At 40.8% G+C, this 21,317-nt stretch overlaps 1 protein-coding gene across 1 annotated transcript; it reads left to right on the top strand.

Moving 5' to 3' along the window:
- Positions 1-703: 703 nt before the first annotated feature.
- Positions 704-21,099, top strand: LOC131035769 (multiple organellar RNA editing factor 9, chloroplastic). The gene is made up of 4 exons (XM_057967511.2): positions 704-1,202; positions 19,985-20,082; positions 20,196-20,261; positions 20,502-21,099. The coding sequence occupies exons 1-4, from the start codon at positions 871-873 to the stop codon at positions 20,741-20,743; spliced, it is 738 nt and encodes a 245-aa protein (XP_057823494.2). The 5' UTR covers positions 704-870; the 3' UTR covers positions 20,744-21,099.
- The last annotated feature ends 218 nt before the right edge of the window (positions 21,100-21,317 follow it).

The following is a 21,317-nucleotide window of genomic DNA, read 5'->3' as shown; positions in this document are numbered from 1 at the left end:
CTTTTCAAATTTGATATATTTGGATATATTTTACATAGATTTTTTAAAATATAAGTATGCTAGTTGATATTATTATTGAGAAAACAAAATTATTTTCTTATGATAAAAACTACACACCATTTGATGAAGGATGTGGCAAATGACTTTAAAAAACCCTTTTACATACCCATTGCATGTTAACTAAATTTACTAATTCATATTTTTTGTTTCAAAATTAGATTGATATATTTCTTCTTTGGCCATCGAGAATTACATGAAACCACACCTTTAGGTTGGGGTTCCATGAAGGGGGACATCTTTACTACTTAAAATTTTTAGGATTATTTTAGAGTGGGTGGTCCCATGAATTTTGTAGTACAATTTAAACTTATAAATTTGGAGCCATCTATGCTTCATACAAAACAACATTTGATCAAAAACACAAAATTTGCGAATCACAATAGATTTTTACATGATTTCTATTGATTTGATCCTCTTAATCTGCCTTCTCAATGCTGTAAAAATACAAAAAATCTGTTGAAAAACAATTATGTTATACACATTTATATTTTTGATGAGATACTATTTTATATGCAAAATAACCATTGCCTATAAATTTAAACTCAGAACTTATAAAACTATTTTTAAAAAGATTCCAATATACTCTAATAAATTTGTGCTCCTTAAAAGATTAAAAGATGAAGCTCCCCTCTCATGGGACCCCAGCCTTTCTCTTTCAAAAAGGCGGAGACCTTGTCGATGGAAAGCTTTATATGTGGGAAATTCATAAGATGATTGAGCAACTACGTTTTTCCAAGTTAAAGCCTTTACTTCTTAAACCCTAACAAGCATTAACAGGTTAGGGATTGTACAGGTCTTGAATCATCATCAATGGCTCTCCCATCCCTTCGCCTTCGTCGTATGCTGAGCTTAGTAAGAGCCTTTGCAACTTCATCTTCTTCAACTGCATTGGGAAATTCTTCTGGTGCAGTTCTTTCTTCGTCATTATCAACAAAATCGCACCTGTTTGGGCACAGCGAGCTAGTTGGGTTTGGAAAGCAGTGCCCTGCATCGCGACATCTGTTAGCTCGTTGCAGGTCATGGAAAGAGCTGAAGGACTGCAAGCACTGGCTCATTACACTAGATTTTCCAAAGGAACCAAAGCCCACCCGGGAGGAAATGATTGACACCTATGTCAAAACCCTTGCTGCCGTTCTTGGAAGGTACTTTTTTCTATACCCACTTTTGATTGTTCTATTCTCTTTGCAGGGCTCATTCGGCTTAAATTGTTTGACGGACTGGCATCTCTTCTAAAAAAATCAGTTATGCCTTGCCTTATTCATTTGGTATGCCACATGCTTGATGGGGTGTGTCACTCGTACATTTTGATGTGTGTAAAGATCTAAACTAAATGCATAGATAAACAAAACCCAGAAAAAATTCTAGCAATAGATATATATTTTTAATTTTTGTATTTATACAAATACATACACTGGATAGAAAATTCTACAAGTCTAAAACAACTTACTAGGCGTACGCAGCATGCACCTGTGACTTTTTTGATGCTCCTAGAGCCTCTCTAACATGCCATTCTGAACATCTATGAATTCCTGTTTTCTGCAACTTAACCCCTATATTAAAGCAGTTCAAACAGCATAAGGGAAAAGAGGCACAATCACATTTACCTCAAGTCCAAATGAATATAAAGCAAGCTGTCCTTTATTTTTTGAGTAATCTGATCAGATAAAACAACCATGGCAATACAAAACCGTCAAGATAGATAACAAAAACACACAATCACCTCCAATAGTTCCATTTCTATTCATGCCTTTTATTACATTGACTGCAACTCTGCGATTAGTATAAGTTACAAGCCTGTAGCATTTCACCCAAAATCTAGTCTTCCACAATCGTAGAGATCTTAAAACAAAAAAATATTTTTTAAAATATCCTATTTCAGAAAACTAAAAAAAGGGACGTTACAAGATACCCTTTTGGTTCTAAGGTGCCCAACACCCCATTTCTAACATAAAATTCACAATTCAACCATTCTACGGAAAATTGGGCATATTAACAATGTATTTTTGAAAATTTGATAAAATTTCTCAAAACAAACTACATTAATTCATCACATTGAAAACTCTGAATAAAGGAAATGTCTTCTCTAATGTATTAGTAAACTATTAGCAAGCAATTAGAAACAATAAAGTAGAGAAATGGAGGATAGATGAAATTCCTACCTCAATTTTTGTAATGTCCCCTATTTTTATTCCTGTAGGTTAGAACGAATGTAATAAAGGAATATTGAGAATAAATAAATAATTGAAAAATGAGCCCAAAAAGCTGAAGTTTAGAGCTAATATATTTTAATTATTCATTATGTTTAATAAAGGGGCCATTTTAAGTTACAACGTTATTTATTCTAGGCGATGTGGACATGATGGGCATTTAAAATTAATTAGAGACAAATAATATTGTTTAAGTTGCCTAAGTCATAAGACCTTGGAGGAAGTTGCAGCTTTTTGAGGCTTATAAAGGAGGTCAATGAGAATGATTTTTCATTCTTTTGCTGATCAAATTCTCTTCTCTGCAAGTTACTTAAGAAAATACCTCCCAGGACGCAAACCCTGTGAAGTATCTCTTCTGGACACCAACCCAGGAGAATCAGTAGTAGTCACAGCAAACAGAGGGCCCAGATTTACAGCTGATGCAATATTCTTAAGGCAAATATCACGTGGAAGGGGATTTGGGTTATTACTGGGGCAATCTGAAGCATACAATTAAAGCTTATGGCACCAACCAGGGACTAAAGCCTCACGCCAACCCCAGATAAATAATTCGCAGCACTGAAGGAGAAATTGCAGTCTATATCAGACAAGCATGCATGCAACCAGATCATCATTGCAAGGCGATTTATGAAGAAACTTTGGGTTAGTTTTAATGGAGTGTGATCTCGTATGTGGCCTGCTTTTTGTTTATATTCTCTTTTGCAAACAGTAATAAATACTAATATCTATCAGAACTTCAGAGTCTTTCATGTAAAGTGAATTCCACACTAATAAAGGAAGTCTCAGTTGAAATTGCTTATGGTTTGAATTTCTCATAAATTGGTGATTCAATTCTGTTTGTGGAAAGTCCATAAAAAATCTTAAATTTCTCAAGAAATCTCTAGTTAGAATGTTTCAATTTTAGCTCAAAATTCAAATCTCAAGCTCTTCACACACACAAGATCAAGATGAAAGCAGAAGTACACACAGCAGCAAGAACATCATCCCATTCCTATCCCAATGCCACCGATTTGACTCCAATCCATCCACAAATGTCTTCACAATCCAATAATGAAAATCCAAGCAAAACATGGTTTTTCTTCCCTAACATTTCTTCCAAAATAGAGTAAGTAAAAAATGAACCAATTTATCCTTTTTGAAACCCAACTCATTTTCCTTTTTGAAAATAATCAAATATTACTTTTTAATTTCCAAATGCACATATTTTGCCCTAATAATTCAAAACATTTAAATATGAATATACATAAGCCACATTTTAATTTTCAAACATTAAATAACTAAGTGATATTCCCAAATTCTACTACAAATCTATATATTATCAAAGAATACCAAAATAAATTTTCTCAATGAGGCATTTAATACTTGATTCATAATTGTTGATTAGAAAGTAGTTGGAGCATTTGTTAGCCCAAATTGCATGACGAGGAACTTAGTGTGTCCATAACAACCCTTGAAGGTTGTCTTATGCATGTCCTCATCAAGCATACGAATTTGATGGTAGTTGGATCTCAAGTCGAATTTCATCAAGTATACAACTCTATGCAATTCATCAATAAATTCATCATCTTTGGAATGGGATGTTTGTTTTTTATTGTCTTCTTGTTCAAGGCTTTTTAATCTATGCACATCCTTACTGTCATGTCCCTGCCATGGTACATCTACCCCATCTTTAAAAGATTTAATAATAGAATTCAGAAAATGGCCTTATTTATAAGACTTCGCCATTTTCTCTGAAGATCACCACATAAGGAAATTTCCCCCTTTGATTGGCCGACTATTATGATAGTTAACAGTGATCATTAGTATTGGCCAACTCCCTTTTTGTATTACGTAATTTACAATGAAATAAAATATAAATCCAATGCTAAGCCAACCCACTGCCAATTCCTAGGCAAAGTCCTGTATATATCCTAATCGCAAATATTAAGGAAAGAAGGCTGCGATTACAAGAGACAAAAACAGAGGATTAATTAAGCATAAGGTACTGGTCAACTGTAAGGGATTCCACCGTTTAAAAGAGATGTGACCATGGGAAAGGGCATGACCCTCCATAATGGAATAAGGTGGGGTATTTAATACTGATTGATAAAAAAGGATGGGCATCCAGAAAAGGAATAGGAATAAGTATTGAATCTGATGTAAGCAAATCAAGACCGAAAGAAGTATTTACTTAGCATCAAAGGAATCAGACTTGGCATTTTATGAGATATTGAATACACAGCAGTTCGACTCAATACTACAGTTTGGTATGAATTTCCTGTACATAACATAATAAATGATATACATATATCTTTGCATACTATCGATTAACAATACACTGTTGTTTATGACTGCTATATATCACAGTGAATATTAATTGTATCTTATTAATGTTTTGCTGTTGTTTATTTATTATATGTAGAATGTATGCATAATACTGGAATTCTTCATATGTTCTGAATGTTTATTGAAGTCAGCCATGGCAGAGGAAATGAGGGATTGCAAGAGGGGTACAGTGATGGGGTACTCTTCTAGGTACGCCACCTCATGGCGGTGATCAGATGGTCCCATGATGCCAAGGAGGTACACAGGGTACTGCCTTTGGGCTTTTAGAAGAGATGGGCTTCCAGGGCACCTTGTTGTGAATAACCTCATCCCTCTATCATGGTGAATCAACACACCAAGAAAGTCCAGTCACAGGAAGTGGGAAATGGATGGCAAGATGAGGGAGAATGGTTGTGGGACACCTCACTGTGTACACCGCCTCATATGGATGGCAAGATGAGGGGGAATGGTTGTGGGACACCTCACTGGGTACACCACCTCATATGGATGGCACAGGCCACATGAGGCCAAGAGGGATGGTATATCCGCTCTTGGGCCTAGGGTAGAGGATCCGAGACACCCTATCTAGGTCAACTTGACCCAGCTCTCCTGTGGTTGAGCTTTCTCAAACATACTTAAGATATCTTATGTTTAAATTGATATTTCTGCTATATGTGTAATGATCACTAATTAAGATGATCTGCTTAGTGAATTATTGTTGTAAATGGTTTCTAACCTGTTGCAGGGCATCAACTGGGTAAAAGGTATCCCTAACCAGCTCTTGTTCATTTGGAAATTGAGATTTAGGGCTAAATTAGGGCATTCCCAAGTAGGGGACATTACACTTACTGTACCATCTTTTTCTTTACAAGCACCATTGATGATGCAAATAGACTAGAACTAGGTTTTATGTGACCTATCTTCCAAGTTTTATATTAGATCAATATATCATAAAAAAAATACCAAAACAAATTTCCTCAATTGGACACTAAGTACTTGATTTATAGCTGATTGGAAAGTACTTGGAGCATATTTTAGCCCAAATGGCATGAATAGGAACTCTTGGGTATGGGATATTTGTTTTTGATTGTCTTCTTGTTCAAGGCCTTCTAATCTATGCACACCCTTACTGTACCATCTTTTTCTTTACAAGCACCATTGATGATGCAAATGGACTAGAACTAGGTTTTATGTGACCTATCTTCCAAGTTTTATAGTAGATCAATATATCATAAAAAAATACCAAAACAAATTTTCTCAATTGGTCACTGAATACCTGATTTATAGCTGATTGGAAAGTACTTGGAACATTTTTTTAGCCCAAATGGCATGGATAGGAACTCATGATGTCCACAATGACACATGAAGGTTGCCTTGTGCATGTCCTTATCATGCACACGAAGTTAATGATGTTAATGTTTTAGCAACACAGAAATCTGAAACAAAATACACAGAATTTATCCTGGGAAAACCCTACACTTGAGGGTGAAAAACCCAGCCCACTCAAAAATGAACTTTATTATATCTCTGAAAATGAATACAACTGTTGATAGTTTCAGATTACTATCAATCTCAATAAGATAAGTTTGATTCTCCACAAATCAATCTTGACAATGAAGTCAAATGATACATCTCTTATACATTCTATAAACCTTCATAAGTCTGAAAATTCAGAACACAGAAAACATATAATATATCTGATCTGACAGACTACATACACAATATTCTCAACTTGCTACAGACAAACGAGAGAAGCCAGCAATATATATCTATCCATCTGCCGAAGAAGAGCAATGAATATAAAGAATCGGAATTGCAAGTGAAGAGACACCACAAAGGAAGAAGAAAAGACACCAACAGTTACATCTTCACCGACAGCCATATGGACATGAAGAGTCACCGACAGCCACAACTACACCGTCAGCCATATAGACATGAAGAGTCACCGGCAGAGAAGTGAAGAGACTCCATGGTGGAGAGGAAGAGTCACTGACAAGAAAGTGAAGAGACTCCACGTTGGAGAGGAGTTAGATATTATCTTAGATCTCTATCGCAGCTATAAATCTTCAACACTCCCTCTTAGCAAGAGAGAGATCTTCAAAATGTCATCACATGACAAGTACACATAGCTGCAACCGAAAGAATGTCAACAAAAAATAAAATAAAAAAATCTCATCACAGATTTTTTCAAATAAAAAATGTTATCTCAGCATAACAATATTCACCATGGCTACTCCTAGAGGGTGAATCAGAAAAACAGAAAATAAAGTCATGAAGTCACACACATGACTTCCACTATGGCTACTCCCAGAGGGTGGATCCACCATAGCTACTCCCAGAGGGTGGAACAATGGATTTCACCTCGAACTTCTCTCTTAGAGAAGAACTCGTTAACCAAGGGATTTCACCTCGAACTTCTCTCGCAGAGAAGAACTCATTAACAAGGGATTTCACCTCGAACTTCTCCCTCACAGAGAAGAACTCGTTAGCAACAGCTTTCACCTCAAATTTCTCCATCACAGAGAAAAATGCATCAACCAAATTTTCATGATGACGTGGCTCCCTCTGAAGCTGAAATGTCAGGGTCTCTCTGAAACTGAAATGACAAGCTCCCTTTGAAGCTGAAATGCCAAGCTCCCTCTGAAGCTGAAATGTAAGGCTTCCACAAGCTCCCTCTAAAGCTGAAATCAATCTTCTGACCTCTTCGTCCAAGGTTACTGTTGTCATTTTATGACACCTTTGGTTAATCAGTAAGAACCGATCAAAGATATGTTCCATTGACCAACGCTACCCCAGTTGATCAAGGATAGAAGCAATGGAATCATGGTATTAAGTGTTGCCTTTGTTGAAATTAGCTTTCAGATTAATATAAGAACCCAGAAATCAGAATTAGCTCCTAATTAGTTGTTTGCAGATAAATAGAGATAAGCAAAATGAACACAAAGACACAAGTACCCTGGGAAAACCTCCCTCTAGGAGGAAAAACCCAGCAACAACAGATCCTTAGATCTGATTAAGCAATAATCAGATAGTACAATTCAGCTTCAACACTTGAAGCATTTAGAACCAGCAGGCTATGCACAGTGGTATTGTGTCTTCAAACTAGGGCATACACAATCATGAAAGAACTTATCTGTAATACACTTGTTTGCTGCCACAAGGAAGTTCGCTGTCTCTAAAGGTGATTCGCTGCACCTTGGTTCAGGTTCGCTGACCCTAGAACAAGGTTCGCTAACCTTGTAATGAGTTTGCTATGCATAGAAGTGCATTCGCTGTCCTTAGGATATATATTCGCTGACTGTAGATGACATTCGCTGATCACTGCAGAGGGAGAATGTATTCACTCTGTGTTGTATGTCCTTTTAACCTTGCAAGTAGTTGAAATATATAGGAGGTTCATCTTCTTACTTATCTTTAGGTCGGCCCATTTATCCTTGGGCGCTAAACTCATTTTGCATATAACAACGATGTGAATAGATCCACACGTTTGGAGCTTTAACTTAGTACATTTCAATATAGGGTCGGCCCTATAATGAAATGTGAGTTTCTTTATGTTTGGTGTGGAGGATATATAAGGGGGGCCAGCCCTATTTGATTTACAAATTAGATACAATAGATAGGGCCCTGCCCTATAAGGATTCAGATGATGCCTTAGGGCAATCCGAATCCTATTTATTTTCTCACCTAGTTACAAAATCAACACTCCCTCTTAACTAGGGAAGAAAATAAATACATAACCAAATTCACATGGACAAATCCATGGTATGAACATTTACAAGTTTTAGGATTAGGGCCCAGCCCTAATAGTTACACAATTCGTGATTTGATCACGCAATTTACGTTACAATGAACCTTTACATGATCTTCTCTAGCAATGCTAGCAGAGGAAGAAGTCAACGCTTCATAACTTCACATTTTCCTGCATATAACACCATTATCTTTCATCATGCACATCCACAGAGGATGAAAGAGACCTTTCCATATGCACACCTACAATAATTAATACTCACAGAAATACATAACCATATAACATAAATCATGCACAACCGCAGAGGATACATAAACTTCTCCCAGAGAAGGACAATTTGTCACCTTGCACACTGCAGGGGGTGAACTCACCTTGCACTCCGCAGAGGGTGAGAAATAACTGCCACCTTGCACTCCGCAGAGGGTGGAAAGAACTGCCACCTTGCACTCCGCAGAGGGTGGAAAGAACTGCCACCTTGCACTCCGCGGAGGGTGGACTCACCTTGCACTCCGCAGAGGGTGAGAGAGGACTGCCACCTTGCACTCCGCAGAGGGTGAGTGATACACCCAGTGTATCATGGTTAGTATCATCAAAAATAAACATTTTGCAATAATCAAGTAATTCATTTAGACATATTAATTTCATTATCTGAAACACAATGATTAGAACTCAGCAAAATCAAGAAAACATGAGGCTCCCTCTAAAAGCCTGTCCACAACAAGTTTCAAGCCTAAATCTAAATAGAGTTCATCAAATTTGTATCCTTAATAAAGAGAAAGTTAGAGTAGACTCTCAAATCTAGATCTGAAGGCAATGGCTGAAGTGGGCCTTCATGGATCATGCTTGTAAGCCAATAAATCAACTGCAAGGATTAGTTTCCTAATACATTATTACTGAAATAAAACAACAAGATCAGAATTTTAACTTACGGATAGATTAACGAACCAATAGATCAAAGGAGGAAATCTTCACGATCTGATACTTCATTTATGTTTGCATCTTCTTGCTCGATCTGAGTTTGACAGTCCCTTGCAAAGTGGCCAAGCTTGTTGCATCGGAAGCATCGGATGTGAGATAGGTCTCTTGGTCTCTTCCTTGAATGAGGGGTAGCAGATCTGAAATCTCTATTTCTCTTGAGATCATTCTTCTTCCAATGGTTGCCTTCCTTTTTAGCCAAGAGGACATGTTGCTCATCGTAGGGTTCTTAATCTTTCCTTTTGCAGCCAGCCGAGACTCTTCTTGAATGCAATCTCCCATTAACTGATCAAACTTAGGAAGCTCAAATGTGGCACTGATTCCTTGAACAAACGGTTCCCAAGAGGGAGGAAGACCATTTAGGGCAGTCATAGATAAGTCACCGTCTTCAACGCCCTTCCCAACTGTAGCAAGCTGATCTCTTAGCTCAGAGATTCTCATGAAGTAAGCAGCAACAGGTTCTTCTTTCTCTAATTTGATGTAAGAGAGCTGATTCCTTAAAGCAAGTATGTAGCTGGTATTGTTGACTTCGTACATCTTTTCCAATGTGGTGAACATCTCCTTAGCAGTCTTCTTCAAGGAGATGGATGGCACCAAGTGATTTTTGATGGAGTCTATTATTATCCTTTGAGCTTGGAAGTCCTTCTTCCAAGCTTCTTTCTCACTTTCATCCTCAGGTTCCTTAGCATTCTTGCTAACATGTTCAACAAGATCATTCAATGCCATCATTATCTTGACCTTCCAAGATGAGTAGTTTGTGTGACCTTCCAACCTATCTTCAGCCCTAATATAAGAAGCCATGAGGACTAAACTTTTGAACAGCAGGTTAGATAGGAGCACAAATCTGATCACAACCTCTATACGAACCTAGAGCTCTGATACCATGTTGAAATTAGCCTTTCAGATTAATATAAGAACCCAGAAATCAGAATTAGCTCCTAATTAGTTGTTTGCAGATAAATAGAGATAAGCAAAATGAACACAAAGACACAAGTACCCTGGGAAAACCTCCCTCTAGGAGGAAAAACCCAGCAACAACAGATCCTTAGATCTGATTAAGCAATAATCAGATAGTACAATTCGGCTTCAACACTTGAAGCATTTAGAACCAGCAGGCTATGCACAGTGGTATTGTGTCTTCAAACTAGGGCATACACAATCATGAAAGAACTTATCTGTAATACACTTGTTTGCTGCCACAAGGAAGTTCGCTGTCTCTGAAGGTGATTCGCTGCACCTTGGTTCAGGTTCGTTGACCCTAGAACAAGGTTCGCTAACCTTGTAATGAGTTTGCTATGCATAGAAGTGCATTCGCTGTCCGTAGGATATATATTCGCTGACTGTAGATGACATTCGCTGATCACTGCAGAGGGAGAATGTATTCACTCTGTGTTGTATGTCCTTTTAACCTTGCAAGTAGTTGAAATATATAGGAGGTTCATCTTCTTACTTATCTTTAGGTCGGCCCATTTATCCTTGGGTGCTAAACTCATTTTGCATATAACAACGATGTGAATAGATCCACACGTTTGGAGCTTTAACTTAGTACATTTCAATATAGGGTCGGCCCTATAATGAAACGTGAGTTTCTTTATGTTTGGCGTGGAGGATATATAAGGGGGGCCAGCCCTATTTGATTTACAAATTAGATACAATAGATAGGGCCCTGCCCTATAAGGATTCGGATGATGCCTTAGGGCAATCCGAATCCTATTTATTTTCTCACCTAGTTACAAAATCAACAGCCTTGTCGAAAGTTCCTAGGCCCTCTTTTTCTCTTCCCCCAGAACTCTGGAACCCCGAGGTTCCGAAGTTCTTTGCCTTAGCCGCTTTCTTTCCTGCTCCGGAACCCCGAGGTTCCGAAGTTCCCTTCCTTCCCTTAGCTTTTCTCCAGTTTCTCTGGAACTCCGGAACCTCGAGGTTCCAAAGTTCTTCTCCCTTCCCCTTCCCTTCTTCGGAACTCCGGAACCCCGAGGTTTTGAAGTTCCCTTCCCTAGCTTAGCCCCTTCTCCGGAACCCTTCGGAACCCCGAGGTTCTGAAGTTCCTTTGCGCAGTTCTCCGGAACCTCGAGGTTCTGAAGTTCCCTTCCCTTTGTAAATGATGTTCAATTTACATTCAATATGCAAGTTATATTCTATTTAAAATGATCTTGTTATATATATTACTGAACTAATATATGAATCTGACTATCTTCTTGTTTGTGGCAAGTGAGAGGAGCATTTGTTGTTTTCTATGTCCTATCTCACGAATGCCATTCAATATAAGTATATAACAAATGGGGTACGATCAAGCAATGCCTTCATCGGTCATGACCGATCAAGACATTACTTGATCATGCCTCTTTGTTAATACCAAGCAAATGCATGCTCATTGTTAATGTCAATTGGTGTGTAAATACTTTAACAACCGATGACTATCGGTGCTTGCACAATACTAACAGCTGATAGTTATCGGCATGTGGTGACCGATCAAGACATTACTTGATCATGCCTCTTTGTTAATACCAAGCAAATGCATGCTCATTGTTAATGTCAATCGGTGTGTAAATACTTTAACAACCGATGACTATCAGTGCTTGCACAATAGTAATAGCTGATAGTTATCGGCATGTGGTTAGCCTTAACAGTCGATAACTATCTGTGTAGGCTTAACAACCGATAGTTATCAGTAACCTTTATCATGCCACCCGATATATTGAAGCATATACAACCTGATATTAATCGGTGTTTTGATTAATCATTTATTTATTATCAATTATGTTAATTGATACAAATCGGAATGCAAGATTTAGTAATCGATGAACATAAACAAAAGATATAGTATGATTATCAATGCTAAGGGTTTGATCGAATTGAATAGGTTATTTATATGCAAATGTAGAATGGCTATCAAAGAGGAATTAATTGCTTGAAGGTTTTATCATAGTTATCGATATGATAAATTATTGAATGAGAGACTTAATTTATATCTCATTCAATCATTTATCTTACCGAAGCTATCATGCATTAACACCCTTGCCTTCCCCGGAACTTCAGAACCCCGAGGTTTCGAAGTTCCCTCCTAGCCCTTCTTCCTTCTTTTCTTCGGAACTCTGGAACTTCGAGGTTCCAAAGTCCTCTTCCTCGCTTCCCCTCCGGAACTCCGGAACCCTGAGGTTCTGAAGTTCCTTCCCCTTTTGCCTTCTCTCTCTAGTTCCTCCGGAACTCCGAAACCCCGAGGTTTCGAAGTTCTTTCCTTAGCCTTTTGAAGTTCTTCGGAACTCCGGAACTCCGAGGTTTTGAAGTTCCTTGCTCCTTCCCTTGTCTTCCTCACTTCGAGAGTCCGAGCTTCCAAAGTCTCCGAACTTCCTTCCGACTGGCGACACTTTGGGATGGCGTGATCGACACTCAAGGCTTTTAATGCTCCGACAGTTTTGGTGACTTGTGCACTTTCTTTTGTGGAGCCACAAGGGTGCATTAAATGTTTTTGGCAGGATTTCCATCAAGGAGGTACGGGGCCATGCTTGGTGACTTATGTCATGTCTGACTTTGGAAGGTTAGTCAATCCACCTTCTCAGAATTGCCCCTTGTGGGTATGGCTAGGTTGCTTGCATGTACAAGTCAAGTGCTGAGGTGTAGCTCCCAAATGGTATGAATTAAATCATCCTTTCTGAAAATTATCTTTTTATTGTCCACTAGTTAGGTGCTTCAGGCTGAGATGGAAAATTGCTCCTTTCATGATTCTTGTTGCTACTATGGGCCATAACTCCCTGAAACTTCTTTCTGAGTATCTCCAAATAGTTGACAAAAGGCGTGATAGCCTTAAAGTATACTAATTTCTTTGATACTCAATAAAAAATGTGTCTAACTCCCTTGAAGTAATTGTCTCAGTATCTAATGTTCATTTCTCTGTATAAACATGGGCTTAGCAGATTTTTGAAGGAGACTTGTTTGACTAACCATTGATTGGCCATGTGAAGCTGAACTTACCTTTTTCTGAAATGTTTTAGTTGATTTAGATTTTGCATGTACTTCAAAGGTGCAATATTTGTGCCATTAGCTTTGCCATTCTTTCTTGCCCCCTTCAAATTCTTGTCAAGGTATCTCGAAATACTTCCGCTCTTTCATCTCCTGTCATTTTTCTTTCTTTTCTTTCTATGATTCATAGGCTGGCATGAAAATAGATTCGATACACAACTGAAATGCCCTCTAAATTTTTGTTTATAAATTGTTCACAACTTTCACCACGCTATAGCTGTATTCATATTGACAAAATATGCTGGATTACATCAATGAATAATAACATTCAAGTTCCCCGCATATCATGTAACTGCATGCAAATAACCTGCAAAAATATGCAAAACATATAAGTGATTCTTGGGATCTGATCTCATGTTTTGTTGTATATTGCTGTTCCAATCCACAAATCAACTTGCCAAAAGAAAGGGAATACCTTCAGCACAAATGCAATCCTTGGATGAGACCGCCCACAAAAAACCAAGGGGGTTTCGTCCTCTAATTTCTAGATTAAAGGATTTTCTTCCATAGATCAATAGCTGAATACTATGCCAGTAAAATATGAGGAAAAAACAGAGTATCTTGATGGCCAAACACCTCAATTTTTAGCACCAAGGAGGCCCAAATCCTAATGCCCTCATTAGTCATCTTAATTCTTAGAATCACCAATGCTATTCAAGCGAAGATTCCACCTCAAAATTAGTGCCACTTAAAAGTCAACTTGTTAATCTCTCATAATGCTCTGTCATAATTAAATGAAGAATGTGATAGCCTCCCTTCATGGAAATTGGCAGTACATATCTAGATATGTTAAAAATTAAATATTATAATATTTATTTGTTTTTGTGCCTATTTTCCCAATCATGATATCATTGAAATTATTTCTCCAGCCCATTGGAAAAATAAAGAAATGGGCTCATGGGTCCACACATGATGAGTTAATAAAAAGAGAACAATACCCAGGCTGTTTGCCCTCGCGCAGAATAACAATGCCATAGATATTAGATGCAATATATCAGATGTTTTATTCCATTCATAATTCGTTCCTTTACAAGTTACATTCCGAAGTATATAAAGATGCCGAGGGGGTGCGAGCGCCAACCGTCGCACCGCAACTACCACCCCTCGGCTGCCAACTAACCAACACAATTACAACTTAATTAACTAGTTTTATTTCCGTGTACAATATTGCCGCCAACATCATCCCTCCCAAAAGAAAAGAAGTCGTCTCCGGACGACTTAACACAAAATAGAGATGACATTAAACAAAACTGCTGACGCCAGTCGAGCCCGGAACTTATATACCTGTTGCGTCCTCGCTTAAAAACCCTTTTCTGCTACCATCCTATGCTCAAGTGCGGATTTCACCATTAGTGCTTCCTTTGACATCACAATCCCCCTGTGCCTAAACCAAACTTGTCTGCAAAACATGCTTTTCAGTCTCAACCTCCACCAACTACTACTCAAATGATACTGTCTCCCTAGCCAATTTGTCCTCGATAGCCACCCACGCTGCCCTCTCGGCATCCAATTCCTGGGTACGTTGGGCTATGTCTCACGCTAGTACTGCCTCCAACTTGGTGGTCAGCTCCTCTCGAGCCCTCTCTGCATCCACCAAGGCAACCTCACGTCCAACCGAGACATACTCCAAGTTCCTCAAAGCGTACCATTCCTGCCTGGAGGTGGCCACAACCCGTTGGCACAAAGGCTAGGAGACATATCAAATCTTCCATCACACTCCCCAAAGGCTAACAACTGAACTGAATAACTCCCTGGTGTCATACAACTGCGCGGACCTGCAATGCCTTCCCTCAAACTCTATTTGTTCCCAACCTCCAAATCCGTCTCCCTCTACGGCTTATGGCTTCCCCGCCAATGCTTAGCTGCAGGCTTCTTTCTCACAGTACGAACAACCACAACACTTCCCGTGACATCTCCAATGCCCTCCATCCAACTCCAACAAGTGTACTGTAGCTCAAAAATAAACTGGGGTCTGGGGGCAGCGCCCCAGTGGGGTCGAGGGGCAGCGCCCCTGTCGTCAACACCAATTTACAACCTTCAGAACCACACGAAAGTCCATGGCGCACATCATATATGTGATATTTTAAGATGCAAAAACCCTTCTTCTCCACTCTAATATTTTCAGCGTCCTGGCTCCACTCTAGTCGTCGTCGTCGTCGTTTTTTTTTTGTCCACTGTAATGCCCTCGATGGCACCCCGGCCATACAACCTCCCCGTATGGTCAACAACAGCAGTGACACCTCCAATCGTACGACCACCTTCCCGTGCGGTCAACACCCCTCCACCGTTCGACTGTGTTTGTTTGTGCGTTGCTATGCGCGTCTCTCCTTTTTTTCTTTTTTCTCTTCGTCCGTTTTTTTTTGGTGTGGTGCGGGGTTTCCTTCTCCTTCTTTTTCCTTGAGTGGGCTGCGAGGTGCGAGGGTTTGTTTTAAGTGCGGCGTGTGGGTGTCCACTGCACGGTGGCATCCACCGCCGGTGTGACCACCGCACGGTGGTTCCACCGTCAGTGTGACCACCGCACGGTGGTTCCACCTTCGGTGGTCCCACCGCTGGCCCCACGACTTATTTTTTTTTTTCCCCCCCATGTCGTACGGTCACTTGGCGTACGAGTTATTTTTTTTAATTGTCCAGATTTGGCTCGGGTTTCGTGCCTCCGGGATCGCCTTTTTTCGGTTTGCCTCGCTGGAGGGTCTCTCGCTGTGGTCCTGTGCCTCTCAAGTCACCTGCCTGGCCTCTCGAGTCCCCTTCCATCCTCTCGGGTCCCCCTCTGGGCTCTCGGGTGCCCTTCCGGCCTCTCTGGTCCCCTGCGTGTTTCGCGTAGTAGGGTTTCAATTTGGACTTGTTGGTGGCAAGTCTATTTTCAATGGCCATCCGAAGACCTGGAACCACAAATTCTACAAGGACGACGGCCTCCTTCCCGTACATAAGAAGAAGAAGAATAATAAAGATTTTGAAAGTTGCGGCCTTCCACACAGGGTTCCAGTCATTGCCGACACAATTGATCTTCGGATTATCTACGTCACCGAGGTTTGGGGCGTCTCCCTTCCAATATTCTATCTATTTTGGCAGGTACACCTCCTTTGTTACTTGCTCTGGTTCCTCTACTTCGAGCCTGTAGCTCTGGAACATTTCATAATCCTCCATTTGCCAGTGGAAGAGCCCGTTCAATGACCCTGTCTCATCCTCGGAGCATTCTCCTAGTTTGAGAATCCCTTCATCGTTGGGCTCCCTGTAGCCTCGTCCTTCGTCCCTCGGGTAGCCTTTTCCTTCACCCTTCGATTCCGAAGATGATGTCAGTTCCTCGTCAACAACCTGGTTCCTCAGATCAATGGTGTACTTCCGCCCCCCTTTCTCCATAGAAAGGGTGTTCTTTTTCCAGTCGTGGTTCACCTTTGCTGTAACCAACCACCCTCTGCCTAAGATGGCGTCGTACCCCTTCTTCTTGAGTGGGATTACCACAAATTCTAGTATGAAAGGTTGCGTGCCGATGGTGACCGGTTGTGCCATCAGGGTGCCGAGTGGCTTGATGCCGTGTTGGTCTGCACCTATCAAGTTGAACGTGGGTGGCCATAGTTTTGGCTTCCCCAGCTTCTTCCACGTATCCTCTGACAATACATTCACCCCCGAACCTCCATCCACGATGGTGTCTTTGAGGATAGCCCCGAGAATTCCCATCTCTACTACAGTAGGATGCCGACCACTATTTAAGGCCAACAACATTGGGTCAGCCGAGGGGCTAACCGGAACTTCCGCTCGTGTGGCACGCAAAGGTGCCTGCACAGTGGTTTGTATGGAATTAAAAATGGCGGTTCTTAACTGTGGCATTGTTTCTAGAAGGTCCTTTACCCTTATAGGTACTTCCATCTGCAGTACTTGCCCAATGATGTTATTTTCCGCTTCCGTACGGGATGATGTACTCGCCACCTCGTTGTCCCGTCGTTCGGTCGTCATCTCACGTTCAATATTGGCCTTTGCCTCCCGTAATCTCTCCTTCTTCGTATAGGGGTCGGGATAAGTGGCTTTTTTTGTTTGGGCGCGGGTGATTGCCAGTACTTCTTTCTCACCAGTCTTCTCAGCCTTCTCAATGTTGAGGAGATTAACCCCTGCCTGTGGGCAATTTGCGTCCTCATGGTCGCCTGGCCCACACCATCGACAGAGGTACTGAGGGGTGGCTTCCTTCGTGCAATCACGGGCGAAGTGCCCCCACTGATTACAGGCCCTACATTGGATAATTGGCCGGCCCTTGGTGTCATACTGGATACGGCTTCCGTTATTGTTATTGTTGCTATTCCTTCTGCCACCGCGTCTGTTGTCTCGGTAACCTCCAGATGATGCCGTTGTGTTGGTTTGCGAAGTTCCAACGGTCGGTTGCTCTTGCGTGAAGAGAACTTGTTGGCTCTTGGTTTTCATATTGTAGGGACATTCCTTTGTCAAATGTCCCGCAATCTGACAAATGTCGCAGAAAGCCTTCTTGGGGCAGGACCCCTTGGTGTGTTCGTCACTCCTATAGTCGGTACACTACACGTTGTTTTCTTCAGTCTTACTTGTACTCCCCTTCATGGCTTTGAATTCTTTCAGCATTCGTTCCATGTCCTTTTGGAGAGCGTGCACCTTTTTACTCGATTCGCCACTGCTGCTGCTTTCCCCGTCAGAGTCTTCATCATCGTCAGATGAATATTTATTACTTTTCTTCTTCTTTGACGTTTTGTATTCGCTCTCTAGGTCCATCGCCCTATTATAGGCGTCGTCATATGACGTCGGGGGTACAATTTTCATCTTTTTTCGTAGGGAGGATTTCAATCCTTAAACGAACCATCGTTTCTTCGATCCCTCTGCTGGTTGGCTTTCTATTTTACCTAGCAATTCCTTCAGCCTCCTGTTGTATGCCCGTATTGTCTCCTTGGTACCTTGTTTGGTACTGTATATCTCTGTTACAATTTCATTGTCATCACGGAGCAATCAAAACTCCTCCGTGAATTCCTTCTGTAGGTTGGCCCACGTGGCCACTTTTTGCTTGTCCACATCGGAGTACCAATCTATGGCAACTCCACGTAACGTGGCTGGGAACTGCGTTACCCATTCGTTTTGGTCAGTAACACCATTCGCTGACCATATGGTTTTGCACGTTCGACAATGGCGGACGGGATCTTCCTTCCCCTCGCCGTTGAACTTCGGCAACTTCTGTTTACTGGCCATCCCACCGCTCGGTCTCGCTCCTCTGGTGCCTTGTGTGCTTGTACCTGGTGATCCTCCACCTCCGCCTCTTGTACCTGACCCTCTACTCGTGGGTCCTTCGGAGAAGGTTGTTGACCCCGAACCAAACAATTTGCCTCTCGTACGGTACCCTTGTGCTCCCTCGGCACCGTCGGCCGTACCGTCACCTTCGGTCGTCTCCCTCCGGTTGTCCTCCGAAATGGACAAATTCTTTAGTAGGTCTCTGGTAGCGTCGATCAAGTTTAGATTTCGCCTTGTTTGTTCCACCAAATCTTCGCGACTTCTTACCCTACGGTGGTGGTATTCAGGCGAACTATAGAGGTCGCCTTCGGCACCCTCCGTGACTCCTGGGTTCCCTTCGGGCAACCCTACGACAGTGTAGAGAGTGTACTTCTCTCCGTCTATCTCTGCCTCCGCAACCTCCGTGACACCTCCTGGGTTCCCTTCAAGCAACCCCTCGGCCGGTCGTCCCTTGGCAAGCTGCCTTAGCCTACACCTTCGTTCTACTTGCTGCTCCAGAATCAAGGCCCTCTGCGCGACCTCCCACTCGTCCGTTTTTGGTTTTTTTTTTTCTATCTTTATTTAATATATTGGGCATAAATCACTTCCGTACATAGCAAGCACACGCCATGTACACAAAAAAAAACTTTTATTATTTTTCTTTTCGGCCACAATTTATCTCAACATTGTGCCGGGATTATTACAGGGTTCAATTTCCCCTTTGCCTCTTGCCATCACGCTCTGTGTCCCACGACGATTGTTCCGTTTGCGCGTCGTTGGCCTCTAGGTTCATCTCATCGACGGGTAGGCCCATCGTGTTTGTGTGCCATCCGCGTTTTCCGTTCCCGAGTACGTCTAGGCAACGGCGCCAAATGTTTGCCCTCTCTGGTGAATAACTTAAAGCACATAGATAACGCAGAATAACAATGCCATAGATATCAGATGCAATATATCAGATGTTTTATTCCATTCATAATTCGTCCCTTTACAAGTTACATTCCGAAGTATATAAAGATGCCGAGGGGGTGCGAGCGCCAACCATCGTACCACAACTACCACCCCTCGGCTGCCAACTAACCAACACAATTACAACTTAATTAACTAGTTTTATTTCCATGTACAATATTGCCGCCAACACAGGCCTAAAACGATGAGATCCAGTTTCAGTATATGTGGGGAATCAAGGAATAAACCATATTCTAATATGTTAAATTAGCTTTTTAATTTTTTAATTTTACATGTGATTACAGGCTATCCTTGGACATAGTATATTCTTGTACGATTCTTTTGAGCTTTTTAAATATGCATCACTTTTGAATGCTTTCTGTAAGGTTGTGAGCAGCTTAAAGGATTTGAATCTAGGTCATATTGTTAAGAATAAATTAGCTTTTCTATGTTTCTCTGCCTTACTACATAAATCCTTTCTCCAGCTACAGATGTTAATCTGTCTGTCCTACAGTGTCGAGGAGGCTAAAAAGAAAATATATGCCTTGAGTACAACCACGTATACTGGATTCCAATGCAAGATTGACGAAGCTACATCAGAGAAACTCAAGGGTATTAATATTTCCAGTTAAATGTCCATTTCTTTTATTTGAAAAATTGTATTTCTGCTTTTAATATCCATAAAAATTCCCAAATATTAATAAGGACTTCTGTATTTTTTACAGATCAACCTCTTGTTAATTGGGTGCTTCCAGATGGCTATGGTGACCCTGAACTTGGAATATTTGCAGGTATGAGTCTATCACATGGTTTACCAACACGGCTAGGGAGTCTTGTTTGTTGAAGGGAATGTTAAGTAGAGAATGTTTACCTTGAGACCCAGGTTTTAATTTTTTACATAATTTGTCTTTAAGAACAGAGTTTTGGATGGAATGGCTAATCTTATAATTGTATATTATTTCAGCAACTGAAAACAAAATTGTAGGGGAAGTATTTTTGGATTTCTACTGATATAAGTGACTTGTAATCAGGTGATAGATATGACAATGGGGTAATAACACCTGATCCAAATCCCCCCAAGCCTTCCAATGAGAGACCCAAACAGAGATTTAATGACAGGCCAAGGTATGACAGGCAGAGAGCAGAAGGACAAGACAACATGCAGGGTGAACGTCGAGATTTTGGACCGAGAGACAATAACAATCAACGGCCAAGGGGACAAAGAGATTCTATGCAGGGAGAGCGACGTGTACCGGGTCCCAGAAGTTCCTAGTTTATGTTCATCTGTCTCCCGGGGGTCATTAAATTTGTAGTGTGGCTTTTGCACAGGAGGATTGGATGGTAGTTGCAGAACATTTTGCGAAGGTTGGGATATGTGATGTATGTTTGCTTTGAATACATCTATTCCTTATACAAAGATGCTTTTGGGAGAATTTATTATTATAGTGAGATTTAGCAGACTACTCGTGTCAATATATTAAATCCAATACGAATTAGGGTATTGTTCTTGGCTTATTAAATTTTTGTTCTCCCGTTTGAAAACATTTTCAGCACTATACTATGGCTTTGCTTTCAAGCTTGAAGTACCGACAAGCTCACATGAATTCACTATATATTTTCCGTGCTCAACTATGGCTTTGAAGCCGGAAGTAGAAGTTGACAGCTAACTAGAATTCACTATATATTAGTTTCACAGGCCATTTACCATTTAGCTTGATGCATGAGTGTTTGATTTTTCAAAAGTAAGGTTATCATAGTTTGCTCTATGCTAGTCATTCAGTCATATCAAAGACCTTCATGTCTAGAGGATTCTTGTGGGGGGACGGGCAAGAATCCAGCAGTGGTGG

The sequence above is a fragment of the Cryptomeria japonica genome, chromosome 5 (genome assembly GCF_030272615.1).
Source record: "Cryptomeria japonica chromosome 5, Sugi_1.0, whole genome shotgun sequence".
NCBI classification, from domain to species: Eukaryota; Viridiplantae; Streptophyta; class Pinopsida; order Cupressales; family Cupressaceae; genus Cryptomeria; species Cryptomeria japonica.
The sequence above is the reverse complement of the archived record's forward strand: the minus strand, read 5'-3'. Positions and strand labels throughout refer to the sequence as shown.